At 38.0% G+C, this 12,871-nt stretch overlaps 1 protein-coding gene across 2 annotated transcripts; it reads right to left on the bottom strand.

The window, feature by feature from the left end:
* Nucleotides 1–329: 329 nt before the first annotated feature.
* Nucleotides 330–12,505, bottom strand: MTR4 (RNA helicase, ATP-dependent, SK12/DOB1 protein). Of its 2 annotated transcripts, none has more exons than XM_008810813.5 (14): nucleotides 12,099–12,505; nucleotides 11,245–11,445; nucleotides 10,926–11,144; nucleotides 10,411–10,749; nucleotides 9,571–9,675; nucleotides 6,992–7,102; nucleotides 5,624–5,874; nucleotides 4,038–4,161; nucleotides 3,310–3,589; nucleotides 3,020–3,165; nucleotides 2,714–2,863; nucleotides 2,399–2,631; nucleotides 1,166–1,430; nucleotides 330–1,019 (listed from the first exon to the last, which is right to left on the bottom strand). In XM_008810813.5, exons 1-14 carry the CDS (start codon nucleotides 12,369–12,371, stop codon nucleotides 741–743), a joined length of 2,976 nt encoding a protein of 991 aa, XP_008809035.4. In that variant the 5' UTR covers nucleotides 12,372–12,505; the 3' UTR covers nucleotides 330–740. The 2 variants fall into 2 exon arrangements, with proteins under 2 accessions (XP_008809035.4, XP_088568393.2); XM_088712267.2 differs by having other exon boundaries at nucleotides 10,926–11,163; nucleotides 12,099–12,487.
* Nucleotides 12,506–12,871: the final 366 nt, after the last annotated feature.

The raw sequence follows: 12,871 nt of genomic DNA, 5'->3' as shown, positions 1-12,871 counted from the left end.
GGATGATGTTATCATTTCTCATGGAGGTGATTTTCATTATCTCAGAAGCATGGAGTAAGTGAATGTCAGATGTAAGGCATTAGGTTGAATGATTTGGAGTTGCCTGTGAGTTTAATCAGATAAGGTCTACATTTCTCGGTGAGTTGCAGAGTTTGCTTCAACTTCTATAAATTTAACACTTAATGGCCTCATCTGTTAAAGGAGCAGACCAACATAGCCGCGTTCATTGTAACATTCAGAAGAAATGCAAGTCTCAAGGCAGCACTCAACTGCTCATTTGATTACATGACCTGAAAACCTCACCAGCAAAGTTCATGGATCAATCAGACTGAACGGTAGCTTCAACTATATGATGGATCATAGATTTAGACACTTTCTTGTTCCAATGGAAACAAATTTCGTGCAAATACAAAAGCACAATAACAAAATTCTCTTAGCACAGCTATGTGTTAAAAAATAAAAATGAAAAATAATCTACTGCCATCATTAGTTAACTTGTGCTTTCAGCAAGTAACCGAACTAAACCAAGAACTTTGGTATGGTACAGGCTGGTACAGCAGACAGGCCACTAGGTCTGCACCTTTTATTTGCTGTAGTTTAAATGTTGTCGCCACTGCTCTATAATTTTAGCACCAAAGACTAAAGGTGTTTTGTGCCTGGCAATTGCAATGGCTCTTCAATTCAGAAAAGCAAAAATTGCTCGGATGCCATTTCCGAAGTTTGAATACATTGTTATCTGACTACAAATACAGAGATGCTGCAAATACTATATCACGCTTGATCTTAGTAACAGCCTCTTCAAATTTTGATTCCAATTGGGTCTCTCCAATGGATTTTGATGCCAAAATTAGCTGTTGCAGAACTTCCTCCAGCCTTCTAATGGCCCTGATTAAGCTACCTTCAAATACTTGCGTGATCTCCATGATTTCGTAGAATTTGGATCCTCTTGCCCATGCATACACTGCTTCCATGATATCAGGGTGAAAAGAATTCACAAAATTCTCCACATCAATTTGGACCTGTTGAGAAAATAGAAGCATATCAGTGGCTTACTGGGATTAGGATCCGTTGTTTTTATTCTCATAACTTGCAGTTGCCATGTAACCCTAGCAGAGGTTACCCCGAATATAAGAGAAAAAAAGTTCAAGGTCAGGTAGGTGGACACCTTGCACTCAAGCTGAACATTGGCAACCCTTCTTGCTGTTTCTTGCAGCTGAGAAAAAAGCAGGTCCAGCTCTTCCCTTGGTTTCTGGGCTTCCTGGAGCTTCTCCTGCCACACAAAACATGAGAGAAGTGCAACCATCTCCTCCACATTCACATCCTTCAGTACCCCACTAAACATAAGCTCTGTTAGTGTTAATTCATCAGCAGAGCTGATCTCACAAGAAACCTTTCCCTTTAACTCTACAACATCTTCACTGGTAATATATCTGCAAACCACACAAGGCATCAGTTAAAACAAGAACAAAAATGGTTAACTTCCAGGAAACAGAAAAGGTTAGAAACCATGAAGGATACATGTACAGCATTTTAATGCTTGCATGCTACCGCTATAAAAGGTCTCCTTGATCACTAACAGTCCTTAACGATTTCTTGCCATGATCATTAAAGTTCCGGTACCCTTCTTCCAGGAAATGTTCCACATCAGCTTAAAATAATGTCCAAAAGCCATCTTATAGCATAGCCTGACTTCCACTATTAAATCTACATAGTTTCAACAGAATATTTTTCCTCAGGGTTAGGACCAGCATTAGAAGTGGCTGTCAGTCACTTGGGTCAATATAATTTTCATTAACATCCTCTAAGAAAAATCCAACATACGATTTTTAATGCAAGAACATACTCCATCTTCTTGCTTGCCAATGCCTATATATAAGAGCAAGCGCCCCCCCCCCACCACAACAACCAAAAAAAAAAAAAAAAGTTAATAATTTTTATCTTTAACCTTTTGAGTTTATATATTTTGATTGATAATTCATTTATCCACCAATGCCAACATGCATAGAGTGACCCCAGAACAAAGATATTCAGCATCAATGGCATTTAGGGCCTGTTTGGATTCCCTGATAAGGTATCAACAGAATATACCCTACAGGGTGAAGGCCTGGAAGAAGTTAGTGGGGAGAGAACACTGGAGAGGAGTTTTTTTCCTATAAGGGAAACCTTGATCCGTAGACTCCCAAAAATGGGGATATTGGAAATCAACTCTCACAGAGAATCCAGTATCTTCAATTTTGGGGATTATCCACTCAGCAATGCCTCCAACTTTCATTGATTTTCTCCACCGCAGTGCCCTTCAATGGGAGCTTATCACCAGATAATTGACTCCGGCACCCAAACAGGGCCTTAATCTCAGATAATAAGCCTGTGCTATATAATCAAAATAAGGAGACATTACCCCAGCCTACGAAGAACACGTTTTCGTGCCTTCAGTTCATCCTTGAAGGCTAGTGATGTGGAAAGACGCATTGTTTTCTTGATTGACTTGATTTTAGCAGTCAATTCTTGCTTCGCACGCAAAACTTTCAGCTTTTGTTGGATAAGTGGCGAATTCCGGATTTCATGTCTGTCAAATAGACTCTCTAGAGCTTCTATCCTTCTAACAGCTTTTCTGTATGAATTAGACTGTACCTGAATTCATAGGAGATGTTAAGGACCATAAAAAAAACTAATAAAACCCAAAAAATTAAGAAGTAGAAGAACTGTTGCTCACTTTCATATCCTCTTCAGGATCTAAGAGAGGTATCCCATCTTTGGCAAACCTGGAAAGAACTTCTGAAACCTTTTTCAATGTATTCTCCCGAGATTCTAGTGGCAAGAGATCCTTAGGTATGAATAGACGGATGCTGCTTAAGCTTTCAAACTGTTTCAGAAATCACTCAAGTTATTTCTTAAGCAAAAGAATCCTTAAGAAAAAACAAGAAGATGCAGGAACTAATAATGCTTTCTCCACAAGGATTGAAGAAAAGAGAGTAGTGAACACTAAATTTGAATTCAAAGAAACAAAATTAATAATGACCTGAGAAAGAGGCAATGAAACCACAGCAGGTTCTCCACGCTCATTTAAAGGAACAATCTTCATGGATTTCTTTGAACCCACTTCCTTATTCACAACACACCTTGTGAGGACGGCAACTGTATAATTAGCATCCTCAGGATGTTTATCTGCAACATTTAAAGAGAAGTTTGTGTAAAAAAAATAACAAAAATATTAATTGAACACCATTGCCCAAACCATGATCAGTCAATTCACATTATAAAACATACAATAAATGCAGAGTTGCGGAATTGAACATTTAGTTTCCTTACCTTCACCTGGGATTTTCACCTTTTCAAAATTAATAATCACTCCCCATGCCACGAAAGCATCTGTTGAGAAAGATGGATTCTCGTCATCATTAGTGCATTGAATGCGCACAAGCCTTCCAGGCTGCAGGAATGGTAAACAGTACTTTGGGGAAAACACAATATCACGGACATCATTCTTCAAACTTCTGTACTGCTGTAAGAGATTGTAATATTCTTTCAAGCTCTCCTCTTCTTCAATAATAATGGAGTCTCTCTCTATTTCCAATTCCTTTACTTGTTTCTGCAGAAAACATGAAAATGGATTGAAAAATAGCATCAAGAAAAAGCAAACTTTATGCATAAATTAAGAAAGCTAAAATCCAATCAGTTCTATATGCACGAGGAAAAGGAGATGGTAGACAAAGTCACTGCCAGAGTATCTTCCTTTTTTTGTAATTTGAAATGAATCACACCACCCGTACTTTAGTATATTTTCAGGTCATGACATGTTTAACAAAAGGTGCTATGCACATGCTTAAAGAAACAAAAGAGAGCCATTTACTCAATTTTAGTCAGCGGCAACAAACCTCAAGATCAGGAAGGGCCTGATAAACTTGAAACTGATAAAATGAGTATTGAGAAGTTTTTATGACATTTTCAGGTCATGTCATGCTTAATAAAAAGTGCTACACCACATGTTTAAAGAAACAAAAGACAGCCTTACTTAATTTTAGTCAATAGCAACAAACCTCGAGATCAGGAAGGGCCCGATCAGCTTGAAACTGATAAAACGAGTATCGAAGAAGTTTTTCTGGATCACCATCTTCGCAACGCATTTGGTTTAACAGCATGTTGTAGCTCAGGTGGAAGGCACTGAATAATAAGAGATATTGTATCAGTAAGGTAGCTTTATTTTACATAAGTCAAAGGAAGTTCATGGAATTACCGCTAAGAAAATGCAGCAGCATCAAAGGCATTTAAGATGAAGAAATGTTAGCTGCATTCTTTCTCATAAATCAATCAATCATATCACAATCTTCTGATCTATTTTTTGAGTAAGTTCCATTTTTTCTTCCAAAAACACATCATCATCCCATAAGGAGCCTAAAGCCTCCACCAATGAATCTGCTGCATAAAATGAAAAAAATTGATCCCTTGCAGGGTCTACCAAACCATGTCAAACCAGCCGGTTCGAGGCGTATCAAACTAGACCTGTTGGAGACCGGCACGATTCTGCCTTTTAAAATGGTTCAACTCCCCCTCCCCCCTTGCAACTCGGTTTCGCACTCCCCCCCATCTTGTGACTCGATTTTGTACTCCCTTCCTCGCGACTCGATTCCATGCCCTCCCCCATTCGCGAACACCGCCCCGCCCCCCGGCCGCTCACAAAAGTGCCCCCCTTGGTAAGCTCCTCTCTCTCTCTCTATCTTGGGGTCGGGTTAGGGTTAGGGTTTCCCTCGACCTCTCCCTTCCTACCTACCTCCCTCCCTCCCTCTCCCTCTCGCTCCCCCCCTCTCTCTTCCTCTCTCCTTTTCTTCCCCTCCACCTCCCACTCCCTCTCCAGGTCACCTTGTGTTGGTATGCCCTGAAACGGCATGGTATGGATCCGTATCGTGCCAAACCGGTCGCTGGCAGGTACCCCCTCCGGTACCGGTTCGGCGAACCTTAATCCCTTGGCTTGTTTAGACTACCTTAAATGCTACTTAGATCAAAAGAAATGTTAGCTTGTGGCAAAATTTCAGTACCCTTATTCTTTGGATATTTTGATTCTATTTGTTGATCAACAAGCCCAAAGTTATATTCTTCAATAAATCAGTTTATCTCCATCAATTAAAGCTAATGGTGAAAGTGCATATCCATCCTCAATTTGCTTAGGACAGAATTTCACTAATCTTCTCCTTTGAAAATTTTAATTCTGTATTGTTAATTAACAAGCTCAAAAGTTATAATCTTCCATATCTTCCATATATCAATTTATCTCCACAAGTTATAGCCAATGGTGAAAGCGTCTAAGTCCTCAAGTGTCCACACATCTACAAATTATCCAAAAAATGTATCATTTTGTGGGGACCTCCATGATATTATGGGTGCATATACATGCATGTATACACCTGCATGCATGGTACATATATAAATGTAGAGTATGAAAGTCCTTGTTATATATGGTGGAGTTCCAAAATACAACACAAACTAAGGAGTGATTTTGTTCAAATGAATATACAGATGACTAGAAGTATTGACATTAATATCATCCAGCATTCTCAGAAAAATGAAACATATTATTGAGCATCTGCAAGACAAGAAACTCATAATTTATTCGCAAGCAATGTCCTACCTGTTTAAACAATCAGCACTTCCTTTGAGCATCATTTTAGCTGTAGATGGCTCCATTTTCTCGTCCACCATTAGAATGCAAATGCCACGCTGATCAATACCTCGTCGGCCAGCACGGCCACTCATCTGGATATACTCCCCGCTGGATATCCATCTGAATTTATCTCCATCAAATTTGCGTACATTTGTAAAAACTACAGTTTTGGCAGGCATGTTCAGACCTATACTGAAGGTTTCTGTGGCAAACAAACACTGAAGCAAAAGGTTTCAGAGCCATCGTACAAGGCTTCATTCTGAATATTAATCATTTAAACTTAAATGCCAATTGAATGTTAAGCACATTGATGCTTAAAATAAAGGAAGAGAGAAAAACAGCCTTTCAAAACAACGTATGCATTTTAAATTAGCTGCATAAAATGATACTAAGTCACAAGTCAAAATTGAATTTCACGGTTGAGAAGCAAGGTTAGACATGTCATCAAGAAAACATGTACTAGAAACTCCTTCCAATTTTAAATAGAAAATACATCAAGGGATTAAAATAAATATCTCTTACATACAGCTGTCTTTTTCCAACAAAAAGCTACTTATATCTAAGTGTTAGAGAAATATCCTATGCTTTGGATGATTCTGATATGGGCAGGCAGTGGTGGTAAGAAATGGGAAGCTAACTAATTTTTGGAGGATATAAAGATGATAATTCCTCAAGCAGCCACGTAAGTCTTGTGAAAATAGAGTAATAGACAAATATCTGTTAATTTGCCAATTAACCATTGTCCGTATATGTCAGGAAGGAAGAAGAAATAAAAGTGGGGTAGTCAGATATGTGGGTGGTTGATCTCATTGAGCAGAGAGAATGAATTAAGATATCATCGTATATGGGGTTGTCAGAAACTGTTGAGCTTTGATGGGTTCTATATTGATATATAAAAATGATCTTGTATGAATGGGTAAAAGTCTGAAAATCAAGCTTAAGATTAAGTTAGATCACCTACTTCGGATTTTTAAGTTCCATTAGAAACTATCTCCTACTAGTTCCTGTATCACCAGATTGTGTAGGCATCCATATCGCATCCTAAAGAAACATAAACATATTATGATATTAACAAAAAACATAATACACCCCTTTTTACTGAATTCAGCAACTGAAATCAATATGAATTAAATGATATTTGCTGATGCAGAATATGCATCACAAAAAGGAACGACAATCATATGTTTCAACAAAGCCACATCAAACCTTAATTGATGCACATGCACATACACATACAGAAAAAAAAAACAAAAAGAAGGGCAAGTCATAGACGTATATACAGGAATCGTCAGCATTCTTTGAATATAAAGTAAATCAACAACATCTGACATCAACCTTGATGAGGCCTTCTTGAAAGAGTATTTCAATCACTTCCTTCAGAATTGGAAGTAGACCAGAATGATGTACACCAATTCCACGTTTCAAGAGTGGTAGCATATTTGTAACCTGTGGAAAGAAAGATGATATGATGATTTTTTTTTTTTTAGAATTAAGTTACAATGATTAATATGATATACTCACATGAGGAATATAAAGAACTTCATATCAGCTGGTATACAAGAGATGTTTACAGTGAGACTATAAGAAATGGATAAGACTACATGTATAACACGACTCTGATAAATAGAGGAGCATGATAAACACCATCGTGGTACCTACCAGCTGAACTCTTAGATCAATAGATCACAGATTCATGCTAGGAAAACTCCTATCTCCTTTGAGAGAGAGACAGGCACCAAAGCAATTTTGAATTACAATCTTCAAGAAACATTATGCAAAGAAGGAAAAATAATGTAAAGCAAAACAAAAAGGAACAAGAAAAATCAGCCTCAACAAACTTAAGTGTCATAATATCCAAGCAACATATTAGCCAAAAAGTAACTCTGCATTTAATGGAACATATATTTCTTCTCATTCTGCATCCTATAAGCACATATTTATTCCTCTCTCAACATCAAATACATTTCCATCTCCAACATCTTGTGTTTCTAACAAAACCTTTGAATGCCAAATATGGGATTCCTCGGTGCTAAGCTTTCCATATAAACCTGTGAAATGGAAGAGTAGGACTCTCTTGATTAACTTGATGAGAACATGTCTGTCAATGGGCCTTTGATGCTTGCAAAGAGGTACATGAATCAAGTGGCATGAGAGTATATTTTTTTAGTTATCAAAGAGCTAGCAGAATTAGGTCGTTTTGGACATTAAAGGGCTCAAATGAGGCTCCTAGTCAGCATGCAGATCTGATATCAATTTTTCAAACATAAAATTGCGCAGAGTTTATAGCAGATACCCCATGCTATTTTTATTATGTGAAAAGTGAATTTTCAAGCTCTAATCTTCACAAAGAGTAGACATAACAGATTAAAATTTTTTGATCGTTACCCAAGGCTATTCTCCTTGAAACTTTTAAAGCTCCCCATTTTTGCAGCTGTAAGGCCACAGAGTACACAATCTTTCTTACAAAGTTACCTAATATAAGCTTAAAAGTTATGTGAACCTATAAATTAGCTGGAAAAAACAATTACCCAAAAACCAAGAGTAAGCCTGTCGCTGAGCACTTATCAAAAAATTTTAAGAACTGCAACAACAAATTAGTTAAAGCCTATGAGGTAAAAAGATCTACAGGAGATCGGCTCAAAAATAGGAGCCACATGCCAGTGAAGACCTATGAGCATCAAATTATGCCTTTCAATATGTACTTTACTCCTATAACAAAAAAAGAAGAATCACATGCCAAGTTGAACATTCCTTGTTGACTTTAGGTAGAATATCATGAAAATATAATGCGATGACAGCTACAAAGTTATAAAACAAACCTAACAAGTCGAACCCCACTTCCCCATCCTAACTTTGATATCATAATTGCATCAGAGTCACACACTCCAAAAGGACTTGAAGAACAGAAGGGGGTGCCAGGATGAGGTAAAAGGAGATGAACTTGAAGGATAGGGGGGTGGGAAGGATGAGGCAAAAGGAAACAAAACAGAGAAGATATTGTGAGTGAAAGTGCATGCTGAAGTGTTCTACTGAACAGATGAGAAATTAGAATGAAAAGATTCTGCCAACCTATAAGCATGTTAAACCAAAATTAATCTCTTGTTTCATTCAAGTGGTAATTCAACTAAAAGAAACCAGCATCAAGATGCCCAGAGCCAGAACTAACCTTTACCTATAAACCAGATTGCTCCCTATGGGAAGGCAAAATGATCATCAATCAACAGCCTGTCTCATATTATAATGTAGGCATGAAGTTATTTTAAGACGCCCAGAAAGCCAGATCCACAACAACTTCCAGCAAGACCTCTTTAGTTGATCAAGAATTTTGTATCCTCTTAATCTTCAGTGCACTAACTACCAAGCAAGTTTGGATAAAGGATTTGGATGGAATTTTATGAATAATGAAGGCACAAAGCTTTAAATGCTTCAACAATATTATAACTATTTTCCTCACACAATACCTTATGATTTAGAGCTGTCTTCAGGAGCAAGGACATCTATTTACATATTTAGCAACAGATCCACTGTTGGTAAAAGAACTTATCTACAAGTCACCAAACATTTATTAACTTACTATCAGAGGTAAACAAAGAAAATGACTAGTTTTCTGATCTAAGTGCTACAATGAAAAAGAAAGCTATAGCCCAAACTTTTTCAATCACTTAAAATTGCACCCATGTCAGTGACATGCTTCTCATATACTCTCTTTTGCCTCTCTATTAGTTTTTTTTCTATAGCTAACATCATTACAAATTTCTCAACAATAAATATTTATTATTGCTGATATAAGGTTTAGCCCACATTTTGTTGTTACCATTAGAGATTACATGCTTCACAATAGCTGATCTCATATGCACGAGTGAATAAATAGTACAAATTATGATCTCTAATAAAACCACAGAATGATGTCTGACCTGGGGAAGCTTCTTGTCATCATCAGAAAGCAGATCCATTGCACTCCAAAAAATGGTTTCAATATTCACTTTCTCATCATCTTCATTTAAGTCCATCTTTGCCATCTAAAATGAAACCAAGAGGGAATACCAGATATTAACTATATAACCATAAAGAATAAACATAACTAATTCTTACAAACTGAAATGAAATTTAAAAATTGTGAAATAAGCAAAATAACAATGACGTCAATTTCAATGAATCAATTTAGTCATCTATAATTCTAGAAACAACATCCATCAGAATGGCTCCATAGGCAAACTGACTCATAATGTCCTGAACTAGCCCAAATTGACTGCTGCCACCCAAACCAGCTCAAACTCCTCAACCACTAGGTGTTTCTAAGTATTGAGCTTATAATTGTTCTTACACCCTTTTTCGAGGCACCAGCCTGTACCCTACGTTACAATGATAATGCACTATAGTTCATAAAGTACAAGGTAGTATAGGGTATGAAGCCATACCATGATATTTGAATTATAAACAAATTTAGAGAAACCTCTAGTACAGCCTCCTACCTAAGTTATTTTTCTTCACTGTTTCCAGTGAGTTCAGGAAAATATTTACTTATGAATCAAAGATGAACTAAGGCAAACAATGAATTCCCAATCAGGTATCCATACATGCAACTTGCAATACAGCATACTAAATTACTATCTCATTTATTAATATCATCTCAATGGCACCTAAATGCATGTAAAACCTTCGGAACAGCATTAACACAACTAGATCAGCACAATACTGACGAAGAAATGCAAATGGGTAAACCAAGTATACAATAGTCAAAATACAAGCTTTACCTGCATTGCAAGAAATTCACATTCCCGTTTGCTAAAGCTGAAAAGTATGACAGGATCATACTGGCGCTGAATTATCATCTTCACCATCTTAAATATGTCACTCTCCTCACTAGGTTTGCCTGCTACTATTCCCTTCTGCCACTTCCCATTCTCCCTTTTCTTCTCACCTTCACGCGCAGGAATAAGTGCATTTAAAGATTTTTGAAAACTGTCTTCTCGAAATTTTCCCTTCTCATCCACCACCAAATATAAGCCATCACCACCAGAAGGAAAAATGTAGTGCTGTAGAGGTGTAGGCCGATAATCAGTATAGACAATGTGACAAGGCTGCCGGTGAACCTGGATACAATATAAAACATGCACTGCATGAACAAATTTGTGACACAACTAGCCAAATCAACATAATAAAGGGGACCTCAGAAATCTCCAATAATGACTGAACTCAAAATTAACAAAGTAAATAGATATCCAAATACTCTTAAATATAAATTGCATAACATGGCATGAGCAATAACCTTTGCAACCCAGTCAGCAAATTCCTTTGCATTAGGAACTGTTGCAGAGAGAAATACAAAATGCGAGTTCTTTGGAGCCATTACAATACTCTCTTCCCAAACAACTCCTCTCTCCCTGTCACGCATGTAATGGACTTCATCAAAAATGATCCAAGCCACCTCCCGCATAATCTCTGACCCTTTGTACAGCATACTGCGCCAAATTTCGGTGGTCATGACCTAAAAATTTGATTTAACACTAGAATGATTACATATCCAGACATGGTTGCAGCCAAAAATAAAAAATTTAAGGAACCATAAAATGCACTTTCGATTCTACCAGGCATGAGGCATTAGGCTCAATTGTCACATCCCCTGTCATGAGACCAACATCAGAGAACTCCTCTTTAAATTCTCTATACTTTTGGTTGCTAAGAGCCTTGATCGGAGAGGTATAGACGACCCGCTGCTGGTCTCGCAAGGACATGGCAATAGCATACAAAGCAACCACTGTCTTCCCTGCTGACGTATGTGCTGACACCTAGAAACCCCTCAACAAAAGAAATTCACACTTTTCAGCCAAAGTGCACTGATACACATTAAACAACAGTTTGGACTTTGGACCATATAAACATCAAAATCAAGAATGAGTAATAACATTTCATGTGCGAGATTTCCATGATTTATAAGAGAAAAACATGCAGAGACAAAATAATTAAACGTTTTTTGTAGTTAAAAAATTGCTTTCCCAGTTTGATTCTCACACAATTAACTACGACAAAAGCACAAACAGAAAGGAAAAGGAGCAAAGTTTAAGCTTGTACAGAAGTTTAATGACACTTCCAATGCAGAAATTTTGATCCATAAAACCAGAAACAAACCTTGAAATTGTAATTTCAACAGGAACTGAATCCAAGAGATACTATTTTCCTTCCAAATTCCCATGAGAAACAAACCACAAACTGAATTAAAAATAAACCCTAAACAACGACAACGAATTCGGAGTGATTTTTAAGCTTGCAAAAATATTTACATCACGCTTCTATGAACCTTAGTTCCAGATACAAGAAGTAGAGAAAAAAAATCTAGAAATCCTTGAAAAAAAAATGGTCCAATTTCTCGTTAGAAACAGAACAAAAACTAAAATTTTGACCCAAAAAGAAAAGGAACTGAGAGAAGTGGACGGCAACTCACCATGACAGATTCGCCACTATCGAGGCACTTGATGGCTTCGGACTGGAAGGGGTCGAGCTCGAAGGGAAACTCCTTGGCCGGCTTGGGTTTCTCGCCGGCGGGGCGGGAGGCGGACGGGCGATCCGGGACATAGCCCTCGGGATAGGAGACGTCGTGGAGGCAGGACACCGACTCGTCGATGTAGGCCGGTTCCGCCTCCTCCCTCGCCGCCTTCTGAGGCCGGACGAGGTCCACGGCCAGCTCTTCTAGGATTTTTCTCTTCACCGACGCCATTCGAGAGAGAGGAAGAGGGAGAAGGGGATTTGGGAGTGCGAAAGAAGCCTAGAAGGGGTTTAGGGTTCTTCGATTGGAGAGAGGAAGGAGGAACCAACAAACCCTAATTTTGCGACAGTGGGCTAAGAGGCGAACCCGGGGGGGTTAGGTATTTGGTGTCAAACAGAATACAGCTATCTTACTTAACGTGTCAGTGGAGGATTGGTGGAAGAAGTGGGCCTGGGTTTAACTTTCAGCTTTGGAGCTTGATTGCCTGGCCGGTTTATGGGCTGGCAGCGTGTATTCATGGTGGAGCCCACCGCTGTTACAACCATACAATGTAAACCGGCTTCTTCTTTCTTTCTTTTTTTTTCTTTTTTTTTTTTTTTTTTTTTTTTTTTTTTTTTTTTTTTTTTGCGATATATACAACACGGATGTTCCTAATAAAATCGGAAAATAAAATATCACGAAGCTTCTGAGATAGCTTCTTATCCTCTGCCCATAGGGCACTACTGGCATGG

This window comes from Phoenix dactylifera, chromosome 16 (genome assembly GCF_051530095.1).
Source record: "Phoenix dactylifera cultivar Ajwa chromosome 16, Ajwa_hap1_PhDact_Kaust_v1.1, whole genome shotgun sequence".
In the NCBI taxonomy this organism is placed as follows: Eukaryota; Viridiplantae; Streptophyta; class Magnoliopsida; order Arecales; family Arecaceae; genus Phoenix; species Phoenix dactylifera.
This window is presented reverse-complemented; position numbering and strand designations above follow the sequence as displayed.